This window comes from Diachasmimorpha longicaudata, chromosome 11, assembly GCF_034640455.1.
Source record: "Diachasmimorpha longicaudata isolate KC_UGA_2023 chromosome 11, iyDiaLong2, whole genome shotgun sequence".
NCBI lineage: Eukaryota > Metazoa > Arthropoda > Insecta > Hymenoptera > Braconidae > Diachasmimorpha > Diachasmimorpha longicaudata.
In genome coordinates this window covers 4244542-4267864 of record NC_087235.1, presented here as the reverse complement: position 1 = coordinate 4267864, position 23323 = coordinate 4244542, and the positions used below count along the sequence as shown (strand labels likewise).

Below are 23323 nucleotides of genomic sequence, written 5' to 3'. Positions count from 1 at the left end.
GCTTATGTCTGTTGTACCACCGTGTAACACTTGCTCTTGATTTCAGCGCAACAGTCATGAATATTTTTTTTTAATTAAAGCGATAATTGCTTTTTAGTGAGCGAGCAAGAGCCAAAAATCAACAGAAAAAATTAATAAAAAAAGCAAAAAATTCTAGCACCAATTCATACCGTTTCAAAGGCTTTTTCATGTTCACATTTTTCTTGATAACCGCACTGCATCAACAGCATGATAATTGATGTTACCCCTAGAACTCTAAAAATACTTTAGAACTACTTCTCTCCCTGTCTAATCTATCATCATCTAAATCAAGCAAAGAACTTGAATAAAAATCCGACTCAAAAAATCGTAAATAATGAGTTAAAACGAGCATTGGTGGTACACACTGTATTGCATACTCCTAGTGGTCAGCATACGGTGGAGTTTGGTGTATTATGCATGAGTAAGGAGTTGAGTCAGAGCCTGGAGAATCTCGGTGGGGCCCAGACCCTGCCGGGACGTTTCTCCGTACCGTCCATATCCGGCATCTACACCAGGCATAAGCGGACCAGGTGAGCCAATGACGAGACGTGCAAATGAATAAAATAAACACAGACAAATGATAAAACCCAAATGTTAAGGAAGAACGGTTCCACTGCACTGGGTTGATTAAATAATGAAAAAATAATTTTAATGATTCAATGCACTGTGAAACAAACGTATTCCCTCTTTATACAAAACCGTTCTCTACACTGTTTCTAACTCTGAGGTGACTGTAATTAGTGTAGATCACCTTTCATCGTACTCAAGTAGATTTAATTACTCTTAAATGCCCGTAGTTTCTCCCTTCGTTATAAAACAGTTGAGACAACTTTTATGAGAAGAGATTATTCAGTAAACTTTATAATTTTTCCCTTAACAGCTCATCCCCGGACAGTCTCTCAGCAGAAAGAGGAGATAACAAGTCCCCAGGAACGAATGCGAACCCTTCGGCATTTTACAAACTCACAGTGCCTTTGTTAAGGTGCGAGGCAGTGGATGTACGAGATGCTGTTGTCCAGGCTATTGGAAAAGTTAACGCAGATGCTTTGAAGTGGGTCTCGTTAATTTATGATGAAATAATCTAGAATATGCTAAATCTGCTATCGATTCTTTGATCGTATTTTTCATATAAACTATTGAACGGATTTCAATTTTTAATTTTCTAGAACATTCAGGAATATTTTTTTGCCGTACCATTCCTCAAAACGATTTATAATTTAACAATGCTGTCGTTTTTTTTCTTTCCTCAGAGATTTGATGGAAGAACTTGTCCCTTATATTCGCGAAGCTGTTGATCGAAAACAGGAGAACATGCGACGTCGAAGACGAAGGGATGCTCTGCGACTTCACCTTGTTCGTGTACTAGAACTTGTAGCTGAATATGGAACTTTTGGAATTTGGTAATAAAATATTGACGAAAGTGGATAGTATACGAATCTCATAATGACATTTTTTATCTCAATTTATTTTTGTTTCGTTAAAGCCCTGCGGTGTTAGACCGAGAAACTCAATCCTTGCACCCCACATTCGTTGAGTACATAGACGGTGCCAGGCTTTACCTAGAGAATGAAACAGACAAAGAGGCACCAGCTGTGCGTGACATCAAGTTACACTTCTGCAACTTCATCAGAAAGATGATTAAAAGTTTCTCACGTAAGCTCTTTGTAAATTTATCCGATCTAGAAATTTAGAGCTCTATCATTGATCTGTCTTTTCCATCATGTATTTTACGTTTAATGTTTTCTTGTGCAGTTGATACATGCCACTCATTGCTAAAACGTGATCTACGGAGGAATTTGTTCACTCTATTTGCTACATGGGCCGGTCCCTATGGGAAACCTTTAACCAATAGTTCGACATCACTTGATGAAGAAAAAACGTGCTCAGAGCTTCAACTATCTGCCTTACAGGCAATGAGTGGATTACTTTGCTGTGGACCGTGTTTCAATCCACAGCTATTGTCTGAGGAGGGTGCTATTCTCTATCAATGGCTGGACTTACTTCTCTCCAGTAGAGATGAAAAGGTATGTGGAGAACAGAGTGACGAACACTATTTTTTCAATACATTAGATTTATCCATGATTCTGATGGTGCTTACGGAATTTTTATGTGAAACACGTCTGTAGATTTATTTCGATAAGAAGGGAATTTATTTGTACAAGACTGGAGGAATACTTGAGGTGGTTACCACGAAGAAGGTAACTGACGACACTAATCGAAAATTCACGGGGAATGTTTTTAGTCAGACTTGAAATATCTATGAATCAATGCGAAATAAAAATATCGGTAAATCCCTATCTAAATGAGACGTCCGAAAAATAGGTTTTCTGTATAAAAAGAGGGGCGATACAATCCGTGAATGGATATACTATCAAACACATACATTTTTGCGTCAATTGTTACTTGAATTTTTCATGGTTCTCCGATTCCATTCACCCTTTCCACTGGGTTACCTTGAGGAGAACCTGAAGGGACCGTGACATGTTCAATGCCTCGAATGGAAAAGAACGTGTTTATTGTTCCAATTATGGATTATTTTTTTTTTACTCTGGTACAATGAGAATAAGTTCAATGTACTCAGGTTACAGGTTTGTACCAACAATTCCATCTGCATTTATTTTCTGCGTCTGAGTTTGCGAAATGATTGTGTCGATCGAAAGTTGCGCCCACGATCGCTGAAAAGGCTGAGTCATTAATCGACCTTTCACTGGCGGCTGATTGTATTTAAACTTAACGCAAGTTTCGTAATTATTGATATCGGCAGACAGTCTGGCCGTAAATAATTAAACCACTTTTTTCGCAATTGATAACAAGTTTAGGTTTACATCAAAGGCCGAATATTTGAATAAGATAACAATTTGTATGAACTAAGGATCTAAAGGTCTTAATTCATATTTGAACTTGAGACAAATTTTCGTTTTATTCGGGGACTTGTTAAGCAAGGCTTTTCTTCAACAATGACGGTATATTTACAACTTGAGCTCTCGATTGGAATTTTAGAAAATACTTCACTCACAGGAAGTTCCGAAATACTTAGAACTTGAAGTAATTAAGAGAAGATCGATCACGTGTTAGGTAGGGGGTAGACAAGGTTTTTGGTTTTCCTATTTAGTGGCGATTAGATATGCAAAAACCTAATTCTCCATTAGCCTTAGGGGTGACTACCGGAAGACAGCCCCATTCGCTAGTGCCCCACACAATATATTCTTTTTTCAGCAATTTATCAACCTCTTCCTTGTTAAATTCTCTAATTACTTCTCCTCGGCTGCTTTCTCATGTGGGATTAAACCGTCTAACTCTATCGTATGCCTAATTAGATCAGTGACTCATATCGAGTCTCCGTCGAGTTGTTTCAACTCTGCATTTATAACTTTTGCAATTCTACTGATTGACTGCCAATCAACGTCTGATGTGAGGAAGAAACCTCGTAAGGGTGGGTAAACCGATGAGTACTTCTAATCTCTGCTACCATCCACGTCCAATCCTAATGTGTCTAATCAGAAATTGATATCGCATGATCATCCCGATATGATTGGAAATCAATAACGGCGGGAATGTATTCTACGGCGATGATAAATTCTGTATCACCAGTGTGAACATCCAAGAATATCCACTGAAGACTCGGGTCGTACCTTTTGTAATTGATACTGCTTTGCTCGTTCGTACGGTTCCTCGCAGAGGACAGAACGTTCACCAACGTGCCCTATAATGCCATGTATCTAGGTTCTACACTCAGAGAAATATTCAAGAAGAATTATGTCTTATTTTGCCATTGTTGATAATTTTACAGAACTGTCACGGAATTTTCCCTGAACGTTTCATAATTTTTATTCGATTCTCATGTGAAAAATTACGATACTATTTACTAAAGTTTCCCAGCGAATCCAGTAATTTTTACTGAATATTTCCCGGCGTGTAAGAACCGAACTTGCACCAGTCTGGATGAAACACGAACATGTAATTTATTTTATTTATTTATTTAATCAGATATTTCATTAGTTATCGATAAACATCTAAAATAGAGAGAGTGGGAGCCATCAAGCAGAATTTTCAGGACACAATTTATTAAATTCAGACATCGAGTGGACTTTCTTTTGTAGTTGACAACTTCCCACATTCATTTGAAGATTGTACACAGTATATTTACAACAATTAAGTAACCGAAAATATACAGAATAAGTAACTATTAGGTCAGCGTGTTTTAGTCATAGCAAAAGCTTGAGTGATCATCACATGTCCTTGCCATATTACATCGGGTGGGTAACGACCGATTGCGAGTAATTATGCAATTGAATTGTTCCTTGACTGTAACGATCATTAAAATTAAGCTGTAGAAAATCGATGAAATACGAAGGTAAAAATTTATTTAATCATGCAGAGGACACCCTATGGAATCCGCCCTCTTATTTATTCTAGGACAAGTCCGTCCTGGCAACATCCGACCCCGAATAAGCAATTAAAAAAAATTTCTCTAATAAGAAAAAAAGTCGAATGCCCAAATTGTCAGCTCTGACGAGGTTTCCAGTGTTCTACTTAATTCTCTGGACGGCTGCTTATTAATTTATTGAAACAAAGATTAGAAATAATGAATACCTACAGCGAATTCTTTTTAGGTCCTCGCGTACGATTTGTTCTGAAAATGCCTACGATTCAAGCTTTCCTTCAAGCCTGATTCGTATATAAGTGTTCGAATCCTAGTACATTTACGATTATACCCCAGAATCAGAGATATATTTCAATAAAATTGAAACTCGTTTGTTCATAATAAGTTTTGAATTTTTCAGATTTATGCTCTGGCTCGCGAAACAATGGTTTTATTGCTGGAGGGCAATCCCGACATCGGAACTCTCCTCGACTGGGTCGTGGATCGTTGCTACACGGGCCTGCCGCAAGTCGCCGACGGCTGTTTTCTCGCCCTCGCCACCATCTTCAGCGCCAGGTAATGTCGCACCTACCACAGAAAGCCACACAGAATAGGCCAAGAAAAATGTGGAATAAAAAAGTGAATCACGTGTTTTTCCATTCACATTGCAGAGAATATCCATGTGATCATTACACGAGTGTGATCAACGTCAGTCTGATGAACACTGGTTGTCCACGTGCACCAGTTCAGGACGCTGCTATTCAGCTTCTCCAGCTGTTGGATCAGAGATTCTTTGGAAATGTGCGACCGTTGCCAGGGGCTGAGCTCGACAGTGGTGCGTATTTTAAATCATTAACCGAAGATCTATTGACTCAGGGTCCTGGTACTTGATGATTCGATAGTTCTCATCTCACAACCTTCATTCCATGGAACTTCATACACGATGGTTTTTTGACGCGTCATCTTACTGCTCGATCGCCTTATGTCACTTACTGGAAGACAATAATGTAGTGAGAAATTTTTGGGTGGTTGTGGGTGGGTGGTAGAAGAAATAAATTACTTGGATTTTATTGCAGAAAAAAAATTATGCAATACACCATTTGGAAGAACTAGTTTTCTCAAGATTCATGTCCACGTTAGAGGACGTCTATTGAATGACTGAATTCATTTTCATCTTGATTGAACGAACGAGTTTATTTTCATCTTCAATGAATTCAATGCAGAGGTGCAAATAAGAATTATTTAACGCTTCGTTGGTCATACTATGAAAGACGGGACGCACTGTGCACATAAGACCGATTGCCAATTGATCAATTGATTGCAAAAAAAAAATTCTCACAGCATCGTTTATTCAAAAAAGCAAAATAAAATTTGTCTTTTTGTCCCAGTCCCCGTCTAAATAAACACAGACACAAAAATCTTCGAAAAAATCGTAGAGAGATTCAAAATGTCACGTAATGTATTAGAATATTTTCGTATGATGTCCGAGGTCATTACCCTTATTCCCCCTACGGATGAAGACGTCAAAAGTTGGGGTAGGTTGTTGACTGCTCCTCTCCGAATAGGGGAGGAATACAATGAGCGTAATAATTGATTCGCTTTTCCCAGAACTACCCTCATAAACGATAAGTGATAACACAGCAATTTACACTTCGAAATCAATCAGTTCGTTCTTCTACACTTGAATATCTTTATTTTCTCAATTTTCCACTGAAATTATACGCGAAAAATTGAGGAAAAATCATACTCAGGCGTTTTCCTGTTGAAAATTGATCGGAGGTGTAGGTACCTTGTGAAAAGTTGACGAAACTAAACCTTTGGGGCGTAATACAAGTCCCAAAAAAACTGCGAAAAGCCCAAGATCACAGGTGTTTTACCTGCAACTCGTATGAATGGAGCGCTTTGCTAGATAAATCCCGTTGGTTTCCTTGTGGAGCACAAGACAATAGTCCGCTCTCCGTTAATTCTTCGCAAGTTTAATAGAAAGTTGAGCGTTCGTTGAAAAGTTTGAGAATTTCCGAGAAACTACGGCATTTACACGAGGCATTATTCAGAACTGCGGAAGAAACTAACAGATGCAAGAACTTAGGCATGAACAGACACGCCGTTAGAAAAGTCAAAATTTTCCACTGCATCGGACATTATGAAAAAATAGTTGGATGAAGGTAGTGGTTCTTATTACACTGGGGAATAAATAGAATTTATACTCAGATTTTTTTTTCTCTTCAATGCAAATCATTTCTAGATCGTCACTAGAAAAATGGAAAAAAAAATCTGTCGGGACTCTATTCGTATGAATTTCCGATAAAATGCTTGCGATCCCAGGATTATGGGTCTGAAGCGCTTGGTACCGAATGCGTCTTATCAAGACATAAAATTCCGATTGTATTGCGACATTTTGCGAACACATTTTGAAAATTCCACGAGATTTCTTTTTCGATTCTCTGGGGCAATTTCATAACTTTTCTTACAATGGGAACGTTGAAATCAAATCACTCCCCTTAAAATCAAAACGATATTGACGATAAAATGCACAACATAAATTCATTCCATTCTCAAGTGGTTTGTTTATAACACGCTAAAAATGTATATCCAGAATTAGAACAATTTTATTATCAAATAAAATACCGTGATTCGATACTGGTGTGCCAGAATGCCATCTCCACGGCCTCCTGAGGATCAATCGCACAACGGCTTTACGGAAGTTTTGTCCGCTCGCGCAGTACAGTACGAAGTTTATTCCAAAATTAGTATCAAAGAGAAGGTTTGCTATCTGCTGTGCTAACATAGTGGATCTTGTATCATCCTGGTGTACCTAAGGAGTCAAATGTAAACGTGAGAAAATGCATGGAATCACCGTGTCATACGTAAAACTATCCATGGCTAGAGTCTTTACCTCCCACCTACTAAACAATAACTCAACTGAGTAAACTGTTCCAGCTATAAAACCATAAAGATATCACATGTATCCAAGAATTAGTAGAACTAATCGATCGACAGTGGTGTTTCACCCCCGTAGATTCACTTAAACATTTCCTTTATTAATTTATATCCCCAAGTTATCCCCTATGAGAACCAAAATATGGGTACATAGATCAATTTTTAGACCCGGAAATAACCACATCATCCTTTTTCGCTTTGTTATCGTACCGTAAAATACTGGAGAGCTAAACTACAGACTTTACACAAACAGAAATGTTCAGTAAAAATTCCGTATTTTTTCCGCTATTTTCAAGCGAAATACTTCTTCTTCCGAATACTGAGTCTTCAAAAAAAAAATTAAGATACTGAGGCGTAAAATTGCCCAATCGATTCCGTACTCAATGAGCCACCTGCGAGTTCTGTAATTTTTACTGAATATTCATCTCCATGTAATCAATGATCAGCTATGGAGACATGTAAACAAGTTGAAAATACACAATTGTCACATTGGACATTTTATTCCGGCGATTACTACAATATTATTCAGCAAGGGATATTGATGTACACCCACCTCTATAAATGCTCGTACTCTCATGACATAAGCTGGTAAATTGAAGCAGAGGAAAACACTGGAAACCACCAGCAACATTTTTGTCACTTTAGCCTGGGACATACCGGTGTTACCACACCTGAGATTCCTCTGGCCATTGGTGGTGAGGGTCCTTCGGACATTCGCCAGCCTCCAGACAGCTCTCGAAATGAGCCCGTTGAGAATGACGATGGTACCAAATGGTAGAACAAATGTTAAAATTGTATCAGCAACGTTGAATGCACTGGCCAAATTCTCCCTCTCAGTGACAAGTTGACAAGCAGTGATATTAGGCTTATTATTCACTGGCCGTGGACCCGAAAACCAGAGTACTGGACTGCACAGTATCACACCGATACACGTGAGTCCTAGGATAACCATTTTAGCTTTTGTCACTGTGCACAACGACTGCCGTCGCAGTGGATACAACACAGCGATGAAACGTTCAACAGTGAATGACACCACAAACCATACACTCAAGAAGCTGCACAGTGTAGATAGATAAACAAAAAATTGACAGTAACCCTGACGATTGAATATACCAAATCCCACAAGATTCAACCAGACAACAAACAGTGACGCCAAAAATCCAGTATCACTTATCACTAAGGCTGCCAGATACCAACTGGACGAAGCCTTTCTCATTTTTGTATAAAAAAATACATACACTGATAAACAATTACCTAGAGTACCTAGACCAACTAATGTCGGTGTGTAATACATTTGCACCACGAACATTGTTGACTCCACCCAATTTGATTGATTTGTCATTCCCTTTGACTCTTGTTCCTCCATTGTTGATCCTCAATATTCAATGGATCCAGATATTTAATACACATCTGATGAACGAGTTAACCACTTTGCCATTCACTCGGTAATTGCTCATCGTTCATGTCAATTCAACATTCGTGATAACTTGTTTTATTAAAACATCCAAAAACATGGGTTGTATCAATTTTCAAGGATAGAACTTGGCAAGTGGAAATCCCTTGTGATTTGATAATGCGGGTCAGGTGTCTTGTAGGGGTGGAGTGTGAGGAGATTGTTATTGAAATATACAGTGATAAGGGGAAAGTTTTCGTCGATCACCTTCCACTAAAGTTCCACTTACTTCTGGCGTTTGTGCGGTATGATGCGAGACTTGATAAAGCCCGCCTCGGTCTCCGACGCTTTTCCAGCTTCTGCGCGCCACTGTTTTTCGACTGAGCAAACTTTAATGTAGCCTGTTGATTGGGAAACTACCCTCTTTGTTTACAATCAAAAAGTATTTATTAGGTCTTCACAATTTTCTGGAATTCCAGAGGTGGGTGGTCGCGGGGGGGGGGGGACAAGTGCCGGCCTGTGATCACGACCCTTTGATAATATGTTATGCGTTTGCGGAATTTTTCTATTAATTATTATGATTCTATTCCTTCAGGGCCTGAAGAACTGACTTGTACATTTGCAACGACAGCTGCAGGTGTCGGGATGACAAATGGCCCAGGGTCAAACTCATCGGTCAAACCCGGAACCCTTGATGCTCTTCTGACAAATGCTTACTGCCGTAATCAGATGTATCTTTCGAGGCAGCTTGCTCAGCTTCATCCAGAGCTCACAATGCCTATGTTCAGTGGTAAGTTCTTATAACATTCGGAATTATGTTGAATCAGGGTAAAACTTTCCATGAAAATTGCAATCGAAAATTTATTTATGGCAATTAGCGGAACATTCCGTTGTATATTCAGAAGGGGCGATCATCAAAGGACATACTCTTGGATATTTTAAGATCTAGAGTGTCTGAAATATTTTGAGATACTGCAAAACAATATCTGCAGCACTGAAATACATTTGGGGATTGTTTTATGGATGTGATGACTTGAAAAAACAACAATGATTTGCGAGGAAATGTTGACAAGACATTTAGAGAAGTAGGTTTAACGTGACAGGGTGATCAGGGTGAAGCGTGAAAAGTGACAGCATCGATTTGGAATCACTAGGTTCCATTTATAACCATCATACCCCCTCTTTTCTTTCACCTCGATTCTCACCAGCTTGGGTTATCTCCCACCCGTCACAGCTTCATGAGGTTCATTCTAAAATCGTGAGTTACGAAGCCCAAAAACACTCTACATTTAGAATCCAAACACGTGGTGATTTTTAAGAAAAAAATTTTATTTAGCAAATTTTTTGCTTTTTTGTTTCCCCTTTCAACCTCAACTTCCTACCTCGGAGAGCACTCCTCGGACCTTATCATACTCTCCCTGTGCACATTATTTTTTATCTATCAATATCCATCAGGCGGCTGATGGAATAATTGCTCTTGGAACATCTGTCAGACATTAGTCGGTTCCCTACTCTCCTTGAAATCTCCATCAACGTAGTCCACTACTCCTCTGTCATTCCCTCTACCCCACGTTTTTATCTCTTGTCTCACACTCGAGTTGGAGGCGTGATATATAAAAGCTCGCGGAAACAGCCGACTCACCTATATTAAAGCAACAATGTGTTAAATCATGATCCTGTTACAGAGATAACTCACAAATTTCAAACAGCGAGACGTGAGGTCCGACAATTGTTACTTCAGTATCTACTACCATGGCTTCATAATATGGAACTAGTGGATCCTAACGTACCACCACCAGCCAATCCATCAAGTTACTATCAGGTAAATTGTAAAAACAATAACGAAAATTCCAAAAGCTAGAAACAGCTGCATACATCGTATGTCGGTTCTTGTTATCCTTGTTTCTAGTATTTTGTTGCAAAAAAAATGCAAAAAAACATTTGGAGGTGCCGGGTATCGATCCCGGTACCTCTCGCATGCTAAGCGAGCGCTCTACCATCTGAGCTACACCCCCGGTCCGATGAATAAGATAGAGCAACAAATTCAGTGCACCTTTCACACTGAGCTACTTTCGATGCTGTAGAAAGTAATAACAAAAAATCATTTGGAGGTGCCGGGTATCGATCCCGGTACCTCTCGCATGCTAAGCGAGCGCTCTCCCATCTGAGCTACACCCCCTGTTGAAATTATTAGGAAAAAGGATACAAAAAATGGTTAGTTAGGTATTGTTCATTCATTTATTTGGGCAGTTATCTCTTCGTTCATTTCATTGTTCCTTTGGAAGAATGGAGTAGATGGGAATGTGATTGATATAATATAATAGAAGGGCGAAGAGTTTAATTAAATATGCAGATGACAGGACTAATTCAAGAGGCTTTACTGAAAGCCTTCAGATCAGATGATTTACAATTTAGAGATTTGAGGAGAGGTGTAGAACAATATGAGGGACCCCATCGTCGGAGATAATTAGAGGGTCCAATGAATATATATATTAATGTATGTAGGCATAGTGTCGATGGGGAATACGACTACTACTTATTTTTGAGATTACTGCGCTCGCAATTAAAATCAATTACTTTTAGAGCGTAACAACTTGACATATTTAGGTGATTTTTCAATTATCGGCTTAATTAACATGTGGTAATATTTATGGAGTAATGACAAAGTTTAATCATCTCGTTGTCGAAATTTCGTGCCTGGGATAGGGCCACCATCGCATCCCCTTGTTTATCTTCTGATTGTTTGAGGGAAGCAAAAAATAGTCTGTAATCTTGAGCGCACACGTAACAAACTCGAGTTTCTAAGAGTCGATTCGAATCGAGAATAGATCGTATGATGGAAAAATGTTGTTACGGAAATGTAGCAGAGGATTCCGTGAAAAATTGCCCCTGATAAAAAAATAATTCGAATAAAGTTACACAGTAGTTGTGAATGCACTCCGAACTAAAGGTGCTCTCATTGTCAACATCCTGAGAATTGTAAGTCGACGAGACAAATCCCATAATTTTTCATGCTTTTTGTCTGGAGGACTTCTCCGTGATCACCCACATACTTCAAGTGACAGAAACAAATTTCTATGAAAACAAAGTGTGGGATGTTATACATTTCAAGGAGCACTGACACAAATTGAAAAATCGAGTGAAAATTACGGGACACATGATCAAGAGAAGTAACCCAAATACTGAATGTATTTTTGGAAATTCCGAAAATTTTATTAGTCCTGCACTTTATATGGAGAGCCTGGTAATTTTTACGTGACATTCGGTTGCATTAGCGCGACAAATAGGGATTTCTATGACACCTACATCATGTATTACAATCACGTGTATGACCGCAATTTTTTACGCGGTTTCCATGGTAATTTTTCTTGAGCCTTCATCCCCCTATGGCTATAGTCACATTTGCACTTTGTAATTAATTTTTTTTCAAGTCACGGTTACAAAATTTATTCATTTTTTTTCATATGTGACACCAGTGGTCTTTTTTTTGACGAGATTCTCACCATGGTAATTATCGGAAATGACCGTGGTCATTGTCGGCAATTTTTATCTCTCCCGTCTGTATTTTTGTTGGGTTTGTAAAGGGAAGAGTCGAATGTATTCCAGTCCAGAGGTAGTCGAATTACCCTGGAATGTCTCTTTCTTCAGATCGTTGTGCGACACGTAGCAGTTTCTGGGGGATGTAAAATTTTGGATTCTAAAGAGCATGGGGATATCGGTACTCGATCTCATATGGGTAATGCCTGTTTCAACGAGCTCATCGTGTCTCTTTCGACGAATAAATATTTCAGATTATCATCATTCCCTTTGAACATTCTTCCTATCTGATGTTTCAGTATTATACCTCTGATGTTACACGTGGAGGAGCTCGACGAGAAGGCTGGGGTAGTGCGGAAGCAACAGAAATGGTTCTCAACAATCTCTTTTATATAACGGCAAAGGTAAAGATTAGAGAGATCACCAACATTGCAATAATCCTTCCCTCGGTATTATCAAAATCATTTCCAAATTTTTCTCCTCCAGTTTTCGGACGAACATCCGAAGGAAGTTGAGGAGCTGTGGGCAACTTTGTGTGGCTGTTGGCCGAACAATCTCAAAGTAATAATCCGTTATTTAATAATCGTATCAGGGATGGCGCCGCAAGAACTTCTCCCCTATGCCAAACGAGTCGTTCTTTTTCTGGCTCGTTCCAGACCGGATAGACTAGTAGATGAAATGATGACGGAACTCCAAACTGTTGAGACATTGAATTGTTTAATTGAAAGAACTGAAACTCCCCCCTTCTATCGTCTCACAAGTATGCGAAAAGCATCGTCTCACAGTGATGCACCAGCAGCAGATCCTGGAAATCCTTCTCGAGATCTTGCAGTCGAGAAGGGTACGATTCACACTAAACGACACTCCGGAGAGGATCCAGTGAAGACTGGGTCCAAGTCAGATACAGCCCTGAGGGCCCTGGCAGGCTTTCAAACATCGAAACCCGAGAAAGCTCGGACCACCAGTGGCCCCCCAGTCCTTCCAGACGACCTCTCAACCCCAACCACCGAAGTAGAACTCACCGAGGAAATTTATTCTCGAAATGTCGTCACAGTATCAGCTAAAATTGGTCTGAATGAGAAATTCGATATTCCTCAGCCCCATCCATTACCAATGCCCGAGTACGGAGGCTACTTTGCACCCCTGACAGAATATCTACCCGATGCGTCACAACCAATTAGTGGTTTTCACCGTTGCAACATTGCAGTTATGCTCTTAACGGACATCGTAGTTGATGGAATTCAAATAGACTGGTCCATCCATGTGCCTTTGATGCTACACATAGTCTTCCTTGGACTCGATCATTCACGTCCTCTTGTACGAGATCACTGTCGTTTACTTTTATTGAATCTTCTCGTGGTACTTGGTGATCACCGAGACCACCTGGGTGTTGCTAGAGTTCTCTTAGCATCACGAACTGAGCAATTGGGTTTGGGCTTGACAACTCCAAATTTACATGTGCTTGAGCACAATTTCACAGAAGTTGATCCTGAGTTTGATAGCTATTTATACGGTCCACCTCCACCAACAGCCACTCCACCCAGAACCAATTCACCTCCACTTATATGTTGTGTACCTGAGCCACCCTGTCCACCACCTCCTCCACCTCCCATGCCACCACCACCACCTCCTCCATTACCATCTGAGGAGAGTTGCAGTGCGAAAAATCCATCGCCTGTGCAAACTTCGTTAGAATCCTCACCTTCTCACTCGCCTATTCCTTCCAATAGTCTCACTCCACCGAATGTTGTGGCAACAGAGAATAAACAGGAGTTCGACAGCACACTGAGACCCTGGCAAAGTCCTGCTGGGCCACCTGTTATCGTCACACCCGAAGACACTGTTGTCTGGAATGGACCACAACCTGGGCCCAATATGGCTATTCAGGATGTAATTAAATCATTGATCAATTTTTTGGCATCGAGAACTGTTCAACCGCTGTGGAATTACGAGGACATGACTGCTAAGACGTGGTGGGTACGGAGTGCTGAGCAGTTGACCGTTTTATTGAGACATGTTCTAAGGGTCTTCAGAGACTCTCTGCCTCATGCCCATGTTAGTCAACGCTGGGCAGAGACTGCCTTGCAACTGGGATTATCTTGTTCATCACGACACTACGCTGGCAGATCCCTCCAAGTATTCAGAGCCCTCAGGGTACCAATTACATCAAGAATGCTGTCTGATATTCTCTCAAGATTAGTGGAAACAGTTGCTGAACAGGGGGAGGACATGCAGGGCTACGTGACTGAGCTCCTTTTAACTCTGGAAGCAGCAGTGGACTCCCTAGAGTCCGACTTTCGGCCTCTGGATTTCATGAAGGAAATATTCAAGTCAACACCGAATTTAAATAATAAAGATCCTGCCTCTGGAATGATCCTTGGAAAGAGGAACATGGGAATGGGATATCCAGCTGGCCCCCACATGTTCAATCACCTCAATCAAGTGGGACACGCCAGAAGCACAAGTTACTCCGTGAGTTACTGTATGCGAAAGTGCGGAGGATCGACAAATCCTGATTCAAAAGAGGACTCAAGGGTCTGCAATAAATATCCCATTTCAAACCTCTCACGATCTCGATCTGCACAATCCCTGAAATTACTGGGGGATTCGGCAACTCAAGACGACAAAATGACAATTCTGGCTCAGTTATTTTGGCTGTCAGTGTCTCTACTGGAATCCGATTACGAGCATGAATTTCTATTGGCATTGAGACTACTCGGTCGAGTGCTCCATCGATTGCCACTCGATCGTCCAGACGCTAGGGACAAAGTGGAAAAACTGCAACAGCAATTGGGGTGGAACTCGTTCCCCGGCGTCCATGCATTATTACTGAAAGGCTGCACTAGTCCAAATACTTATGAACCCGTTGTAACTCTATTGTCCCAATTTACTCCACTCCTGGATCTCCCCTTCGTCGACCCCACACAGAGTCTGGCATTTCCAATGAACGTGATCTCCTTGTTGCCGTACATGCTATTGAATTATGAAGATGCTAACGAGCTTTGTATCAGGAGTGCTGAGAATATTGCTCAGGTATCTGCTGAGAAGGGAAAGAAGTTGGATCATTTGGGAACTGTGATGACGTTGTACAGTCGGAGGACATTCAGTAAGGAAAGTTTTCAGTGGACGAAGTGTGTTGTTAAGTATCTTTATGATACTTATGCTCATTTGAGCTTCAATATGCTGGCATTCTTGGTGGAGGTCCTGGAGAAGGGCCCTTCTACCATCGCCCTACCTGTCCTCAGTATTATTCATTGTCTTCTGCATTATGTGGACCTCGCGTCGAGAGCTGCCCAGCCTATTAATACCGAACTGTTGAGGGTCATTTCGAAGTACGTTGAGGTGAGCATTTCAACGTCTTGGATTATTGATTTTATTGGAGTTGGATGGTAATTCATGGGATTGACGGGATGCCGTCACTTAGTGAGAAGATCGATTCAATTGTTTGAAATTTTTAGACGAGGAAACTTATAGAGAAATGATTTTTAGGGTCCTTATTGGAAGGAGGCATTGAAGATTCTAAAGCTAGTCGTGACTAGGTCATCCACTCTCGTCGCTCCCCCCACTTCAGTCCACGGACCATCTTGGGAGCCTTCCATGACCTCTCCCCATCCGAGCTTCACCGATACGGAGATATTTTCGAAGAAAGAACTCCCTGGTGAGAATTCTATATGCAATAAAAAAACTACTTCTTTCTGATTCTAACATTTTTTGTTTTCTTTCTTCTTTATAACAATTGCATGGACTTTTTTCGGACCTATCTGCACACTTCACACCCCTCAGGTTGCGATAAAAATAATAACAACTGTTTATGGCTGTAGATGATTTGAGCATGATAATAAAGACGTTATTTTTTTTAGTTTTACGCACTTGAATAGTTTTTTTAATACCTCTCACCCTCATCAACACTCATCATGAGGCATTGCCCATTCTAGTTTTCATGATTTAACGATGGTATAATGTAGGAAGAACAATGGACTTCACGTATGATGTGACAAAAACACCGGTCATCGGGAAGAGATGGTTAAGAAGACAGATTGAGGATGAGAAGACATCAGGATCACCAAGACGTTCCCTGTCGCTGTCACCAGCAGACAGTAATGCAATTTCGGGATGGAAGAGACCCTGGATGTCTCAGGTGAGCTTAACAAATGAATACTATCAATGAATCTCAGGTCGCGATTGCGAGGTATAGAGTTCTTTAACAGGTGGATTGGACGTCCACTCAAAATTAATTCTACAATGATTTTTTCCCCAGGGACGAGTGAGAGAATGTCTGGTGAATCTTCTACGACCATTCGGCCAACCAGTGGGTCTCCCCAAGAGTCCATCTGTAAGTACAAGACCTCTGCAATAAGTTTCCGCAATAAAATCATCCCAATTCATTTTCAGGACGAACAGATTAGCTCAATGACACTATGTAGCAAGGTAAAGAGGGAATACTCTCAAAAGAAATTCAAAATTTGTAAACAATGAATATCAATTATTGAAAACGCACATGAGGGCTTTAGTTCACGCTATCAGGGTTTCATGACACCCATGAAACATTTAACAGTAGAATTCCCAAACTTTTGCTCAAGAGGGGATCATTCGGTTCACCTTAATTTGTGCGCTTTGATGTTAGACATCCAAATGAGACGTGTAAATCATGTAAATCGTGTTATTCCATTCACGCACAGGCCTTCAGTTATCACGCGAAAGTGTCATAGATGGGCTTCTGAGTGAAAACCAATCAGTAGTAACGTGATAATAGAGGATATGCAATTTCAGGGGGTAATCTCTCGATAAAAAATATCCTTGGGTTCTGCGAGACAAAGAAGGTCTCTATATAAATATTGTTCCTAAATTTTACTTGAAGTAGTATATGCAAAGTTCAATATGCTCTGATAATGAAAAATTCTTGGATATCCTCAAAAATTAACGTTTATGTCCAGTAAACCTATCTCCATAAGATGTTTTTTTCGTGAAAGAAAGTCTCGAAATTAATATCGACAAACTAATTTGTTTGTTAATACAATTACACAGGTAATATTCAGTCAGAGTTCGGACCTCATGGAGAGGCAATCTTCAATGGCATCATCAACCGAAGAAGTGTCGGGAGCAAATAACGATCTAAGTGGTGGATCCCGTCGCGATGAAGAGCAGTTCGGCGTCTTCAAGGACTTTGACTTCCTCGAGTACGAGAGCGAGAGTGTTGAGGGGGAGAGTACCGACAATTTCAACTGGGGTGTGCGCAGACGTCCCCTCAGCGAGGGTGAAGAACGAGAGCCGAGTCTTCGTCAGTTTGAGGAAAGTCTCTCTGAGAAGACTGCCTCATCCAGCAAACACACATCTCGACGCGGTGGTGTAGCTGAGGAATCATCAGATGACGAGGTGGGTTCAGAGTCACCCCTGGACGAGGTACCCTCTGGCTCTGGGACAGGACAGGAGCCAACGGTCCCCGGAATTTTCCCACCCTCCTCATTATCCCTCATCCCCAGTCGTTCTCGTCACGACTCTTCCACAAGATCAGACACATCTGGCTCGAGTGCAGGAGATCTTGGCGATGTAACTCCTTGCAATGCCTCGCCAAATTTATCAGCCCTAATGCCATTCGGCCGTCAAATTGTGCGCGATGACGCCGAGGAAATATGGCGTCAACAGATTCAACACCTGATCTCACAGGTCCCCTACAATATTCTCGACTTTTTTCACCTTCTGAGCAAAATATTGAGAGACGTCTGCAGTAAGTCTGTTGGTCTGTCTCGAGAAGCTAGTGCCCTGCTGACCAATGGTAGCACAGCTGCTTCACAATTGGCCTCTCATCTGTCCACACATGCTGAACTACTCAGTTCTAAAGCTGAGCCACCACTAGTCTGGTTTTCCACTACTGTTTTCTCTCATCAAAGACTTCACGAAACCCTTCGATTTGGAATGCTCGAGATTCAGGAGCATTTGGAGACATTTTTGGATAAGAAGGATCATGCCACTGAGTGTCTAGAAGCTGTAAAAGCAACGAATAAACTCCAGGTCCTGGGGGAGGTGCAGCCTGACAGTGTACCTGAGGATATGCTCCTTGGACTGGGTCGATCATTTTACAAACTTCATTTTCAACTGTTGCTCCTCATCGAGGCGGCCAATAAGATGCTCTTCGCTCTGATAAAAGCCTCGAAGAATGTACCTGTACAGCTGTACGATATGTCCCCTGAAATCGTGATGATGAAGACTGCTTTATGTAGAGCATTGGAGGAGAGTACTGAGAGTGAACGAGGCACACCCACTCCAACGCCGTCCCCAAGTCCACTACCTGTTGCTGGATCTATTGAAGAGGTGATTAGAGTGGCTGAGTTGTTGAGATCTGCTCGTTGGTCTGCAGCACTTGAAGCAGTCAGACTACATCGAGCCCAATGGCCAGGCGATCCATTTCACGATGATGATGATGTGACAACAGGTGTCAATATGTACTGCAAATATCTTGGACAAGATCGTACTGATTTGTTTGTAGTGACAAAAGGGGACACTGAGACGATGGAGATTTTTGACAGGCTCATGGAGAGCCTCTTTCAAGTGTTGTCAGCAGTCACTGGACTCGAGGCTGCGGTTAAAGCTGTACGAGCCCAAGCCACAAGTTCAAAAGCTGATTGTTAGATGATTTGTGATGATTGATCATGTTTTTAATTATTGTTTATAGATACTGAATACCAATCAAATATTACGTCACGAGAAGAATGGGCAGCTGCGTGAAAAGAGGGGGTTGTTGCTCAGATGGTGATGTCATATCGTTTTTTGTATCATTTTTATCGACGAAAGGGCAAAGCTCATGTTTTTTTGCAGGAAGTAAGGGTTTCACCAATTTTTTTATTATCCAAAGATTTGTAAAGAACAATTTCAGAATAGTGTGATGACGACAGTCTAATAAGTTACATCGGACACTGGTTCAAATCAATAGTGAAGGGGTGAGGCATAGAATTATTTCATTAACTTAATACAATGGACGAGCCATTTGGTCGCGAAGAATTAATAATTGTAGCTAAAAACGCAATTCTTAAAGTTCATATAAACAGGGAGTTTGCATCCCCTTGACCCGTTTCACCGCTCCGCTATTGAATTTTTGTTAATCCTTGGCTTTCTTTTTCTTATTCTTGATCTCTTTGACGTAATAGACAAGAGGGGTCCAGAGTTATGACTGAGGGAAAAGGAGAAGTGAATGTAAAGAGATAAAACGTCCGACGTAATATTTGAAAGGTCCCACAATAGGAATAGAGCATTTACAAGTCTTTCATTTTTATTCACCAAGAGTATATCATGGCAAAAATCGTATCGTTGTTGAGACTCTGGTTCTGACTATAATCACAGGACTGATTAGGTAGATTTTTGATTAAAGAATTTATGATGAATCAAATGACTTTTAGTGTAAGCGTAATCAACGTCAATTATTATTCAATGAACATAATAAATGTTGATGTGGAATTGATGATTTTTATGGATTGTTTAATTTTAAACTCGGGGAATTTGAATGAGGGGGAGGAGGTGAAAAAATGAAGAACGAGAAGACTTTTAAAACAAAAAGGGAACTCCAGCCATCTGTCCCTTTAACCATGACGGTGTCGCTCTCTTTTCATTTACTTTCGTCTTTACTTCCTCTGCGTTATGTATATACATGTACGTGCGTTCCGCCGGATAAACGCTCTGGGGGCACGTGCCCTCGTCAACGTAACTTTTTTGCCGAGTCGTTTTTATTTTTTCCCCCCTCATCGTTCTTCGGATTTTTTTTCCCATTTTCGCCCACAGACTAAATCGTAAAATTAAGTGTCAGATTTCCTCAATGGGTTTAACAATATACTGGAGCAGGTGACGTCTTTGAGTTCTTTTGAGGTAAAAAGAAATGTAATAAGAGATGCAAGGCAGGGCGAAATGTTAAACAAATTTGAAAGGGAACTCTTGGTGCTGAAATATTCAGCGAACCTTAGTGGAAAAATTTAAGATATGTCCCTAGAAAACCCACTTTTCTTCAATTTATCCGCATTTTTTTACATGAGTACCATCTGCAATAGTCTCTAGTCTACTAACTTGTGAGAAGTCATTCAAGTCATTCCGATTTATTTCTGGAAATTCATAGGGATTAACTTTTGGTTGTCTTGGCATATACCCTTGGCACGTCCAAAAACTTTGGATATTTTTTCTCCAGTTGAAATATCCTGTGAATAACTTGACCTGTCAGAAAATATTTTCATAATTAAAAAAAAATTAGAGTTTACTTTTCGAGAAAAATAATATTGAAATGGGGAAAAACAGTATTTTTCGGATCACGACCATTTGTTATATATATGCTAAATATTCATGATTTTTTTACATTGCAAATAGCTGTTTTTTTTTATTTGCAAGAAACAGTCCGCCTTCTTCGTGGAGAAATTCAATGAAAAATTCACTCAAACAAAAATGTATCTGTTTTCGAATAACAGATCTGCTTATTCAGGTACTACTATAACTAGACCCGAATCTGAATAGACACGATGGATAATACTGCACCCACAACAGTGTAAACGTTAATCTCAAAACCTCTCCCACAGAGGAGCCCTGAAGCTATTTACGAAGCGGTGTGGTCCCTCGTCGAGGAGGTGTGAACAGCCCGTTGGTCTTTTTCATAATCACAATGCCCTCCCCCCTCGTTTAAATAATATGTTTATTTTTTCCCACACTGGGCCTTCAGAAAACTCAACTGTTGGTCCCAACCATTTTTTTGTACTCCCTAGTCCCCGCCTGGGAGGTCAAACGGCTCTAATCCCAACCACGTGTTTCCACTTTTTGCATATCGATGATTTTCTTCTGGAGACCCTTGTGACAGGTTGTGCGGGAGGCCTCCGGAAATTCGAGTGCGGGACAAGTGTCTCAGCGGAAAAAATAGACCGCTTTGGGTTTTTTTCTCTCTCTAGGTCATTGACATTGATTTTTTTTTCTCTAGGTGTTGACATGGCTGGCTTTCAGACTCAGAGATTCCCTAAATATGTATCTGTCACGAATTTAATTAAATATTTTATTTAAATATTTTTTTGGTGCGTGAAACAAATTAAATATGTTGTAGTAAAAAAAATAACGTCCACGTCGCCGACGTTATTAAATTCTCATCGATGCGTTCGTATAGTTGATCGAAATTTCGAATAGATTTTTTTCCTCAAGATCTCTTTTCTCTTTGGGTCATTGACACATGTTGACTTGGCCAGTTTTCACACCGAATTCCTTAATATATAGAACATAAATATTTGCAACTGAATAACTCATGTCTGGTTTCAGTTTTCACTCATCAGTTTGGGGAGTGGTTTTAATGTCAATAAATGCACAGTGGCTGTTTACAAGATTAATCGAGGCCTGAATGAAACACGGAAGTTTCCTCCGACTCAAGAACAACAGCTTCGTCAAGGCTAGCTTCAACCACCGTTGTCTATTTATACTAGAGTGCACCCACACTTTCTATCTCCCTTCGGCTCCAGTGTGTTCTGTCTCAAACATCGCATCCGGACGAGGTGGCTCCTCCTCCGGAACCAGAAGCGTCGTTTGAAAGGGTATACACCGAGAGATTGTCTCTACTCGAAAACCTTAAAACATCCGGACCAGAACTTTCTCCAGTTTATCGTGAAGAATTTATGGGTTTTGGTATGTAGACCGTGGAGATGCGATTTTTCTTGAATTTATCACGGGGGGGTGACCCTCTCCGAGTTCAATGGGTATTGGACGGGGGTGTCCAGACGGCTGGACACACGTCATGACACGGGACCACGTGCAGACGCCAATCACCAGCTGCCTCAATATCCAGACCCTGACGATCTAAAATTAGCGGAGTTCGCTTTCTTTCCCACTCAGTTGAACAATTTTTTTTTCTATTGGGAGACAAAAAAACACTTTCGCTTTTTTATCTTTCAAGGGAGAAATCTATTCTTAATTTAGGATAATCCCTTCGCGAGTTGTAATTACTTCTCTGGTGAAGGTGGGGAATAGGAGATGAGTCAAAAATTCCACGTCAATTATTTCACACATGTCCCTGAAATCGTTGGTGTTAAAAGAAACATCAAAGAATTTTGTTTGCAGTTAATTAAATTTTTTACAGACAGACGTTTCTGATAGATCTTTTCGGGCTTTTTCCTTTTGAAAATATTTGAATGAAAGTAGAGGTAAAATGGAATGAAATAAACAATAAAGAAGGGTAAATGGTTGGAAAAGCAGCTTGAGGAAAAATCCTGGAAAACGGAAACTATCGCAAATGCAATAAAATTGGAACATGGGCAATATTCCGCTCACGTTCTTATAAAATTCCAGACAAGTACTGTTCCCCTCTTACTCGAACTCATACCAAATGTAATTGAATCGTGAAAATAGCTGCACAGTAAAAACGAGGTCTGAATTTAACGCACCACTTGTAGACATTTTTCTACAAATTTGATTGAATTTCAAACATGAATCAATCTATTCAGACACCTGTTCTCTGATAAGTCAGACAGGACCACAAATACTATCTTGAAAATTACGTAAAGCGCCGGAAACCCTTTCATTAACGAAGTCCCCTAATTTTACGATTACCTGAATCATCTCAGGTTCTTCCAAAGCCGTTCCTCCCCAAGAAATTCACGCAATCACCTATTGGTCTATTTTGGACATCCTCAGCCACCCCCCCCCAGTGAACCAATCCACTCACGAAGTCGACCCTCTGTGAAAACAATCACCAAAAAATCCAAGTAACAAAATTAGTTGAAAAAACAATTTACATAAATCTAAAAAAAATCATAAATCAAGGTACCTTATTAATTCAAAGAATCAAGTTCAATGACCTTGAGAAAGCATAATGCCGTGAATAGGGGTTCATCGTCCCAGGTAGATCTGTCTGTCTGGTGTTAAACAACTCTATGGGGAAGAACCGGACGAAATTCCCGGGACACGAAGAGCGGTCCCTAAAAAGCTTGTATGTGGCACTGGCACATCTGCGCCAAGAGCGGATGCAGGCTGCATTTTACGACCGCCCAATGCAACCAATTCTCCATTCGGTCCACCCGCACTACCCACACACCCATACACACACACACTCACTCCCTTCATCTCGT

General features: G+C 40.6%; 2 protein-coding genes and 2 non-coding genes across 10 annotated transcripts in view; 1 reads left to right on the top strand and 3 right to left on the bottom strand.

Moving 5' to 3' along the window:
• The window catches only part of LOC135167386 (protein furry), a 24695-nt gene extending 4992 nt beyond the window's left edge, over positions 1-19703 (top strand). Inside the window, exons 7-22 of one of the 5 annotated variants that reach the window (XM_064130515.1) lie at positions 405-551; positions 902-1072; positions 1272-1421; positions 1505-1674; positions 1774-2045; positions 4806-4960; positions 5056-5219; positions 9313-9507; positions 10403-10539; positions 12554-12658; positions 12741-15596; positions 15744-15912; positions 16220-16392; positions 16513-16587; positions 16647-16682; positions 17280-19703. In XM_064130515.1, coding sequence (XP_063986585.1) covers positions 405-551; positions 902-1072; positions 1272-1421; positions 1505-1674; positions 1774-2045; positions 4806-4960; positions 5056-5219; positions 9313-9507; positions 10403-10539; positions 12554-12658; positions 12741-15596; positions 15744-15912; positions 16220-16392; positions 16513-16587; positions 16647-16682; positions 17280-18881 — 6577 coding nt within the window. In that variant the 3' untranslated portion in view covers positions 18882-19703. Of the gene's footprint in view, positions 1-404; positions 552-901; positions 1073-1271; positions 1422-1504; positions 1675-1773; positions 2046-4805; positions 4961-5055; positions 5220-9312; positions 9508-10402; positions 10540-12553; positions 12659-12740; positions 15597-15743; positions 15913-16037; positions 16138-16219; positions 16393-16512; positions 16588-16646; positions 16683-17279 lie in introns of those variants that run through there. The other 4 variants (XM_064130517.1, XM_064130516.1, XM_064130520.1 and 1 more) reach the window with 4 other exon arrangements.
• On the bottom strand, positions 5214-23323 carry LOC135167402 (thyrotropin-releasing hormone receptor-like). 3 transcript variants are annotated; one of them, XM_064130566.1, is made up of 4 exons: positions 23023-23323; positions 22806-22932; positions 7013-7199; positions 5214-5376 (listed from the first exon to the last, which is right to left on the bottom strand). In XM_064130566.1, the coding sequence occupies exons 2-4, from the start codon at positions 22812-22814 to the stop codon at positions 5249-5251; spliced, it is 324 nt and encodes a 107-aa protein (XP_063986636.1). In that variant the 5' UTR covers positions 22815-22932; positions 23023-23323; the 3' UTR covers positions 5214-5248. The 3 variants fall into 3 exon arrangements, 2 of the variants coding, with proteins under 2 accessions (XP_063986636.1, XP_063986635.1); XM_064130565.1 differs by lacking the exons at positions 22806-22932; positions 23023-23323 and adding an exon at positions 7878-9181; XR_010299844.1 differs by lacking the exons at positions 7013-7199; positions 22806-22932; positions 23023-23323 and adding an exon at positions 5445-6025 and having other exon boundaries at positions 5238-5376.
• On the bottom strand, positions 10660-10732 carry Trnaa-agc (transfer RNA alanine (anticodon AGC)). The gene has a single exon. It is a non-coding gene; the product is annotated as a tRNA-Ala (tRNA).
• Positions 10824-10896, bottom strand: Trnaa-agc (transfer RNA alanine (anticodon AGC)). The gene has a single exon. It is a non-coding gene; the product is annotated as a tRNA-Ala (tRNA).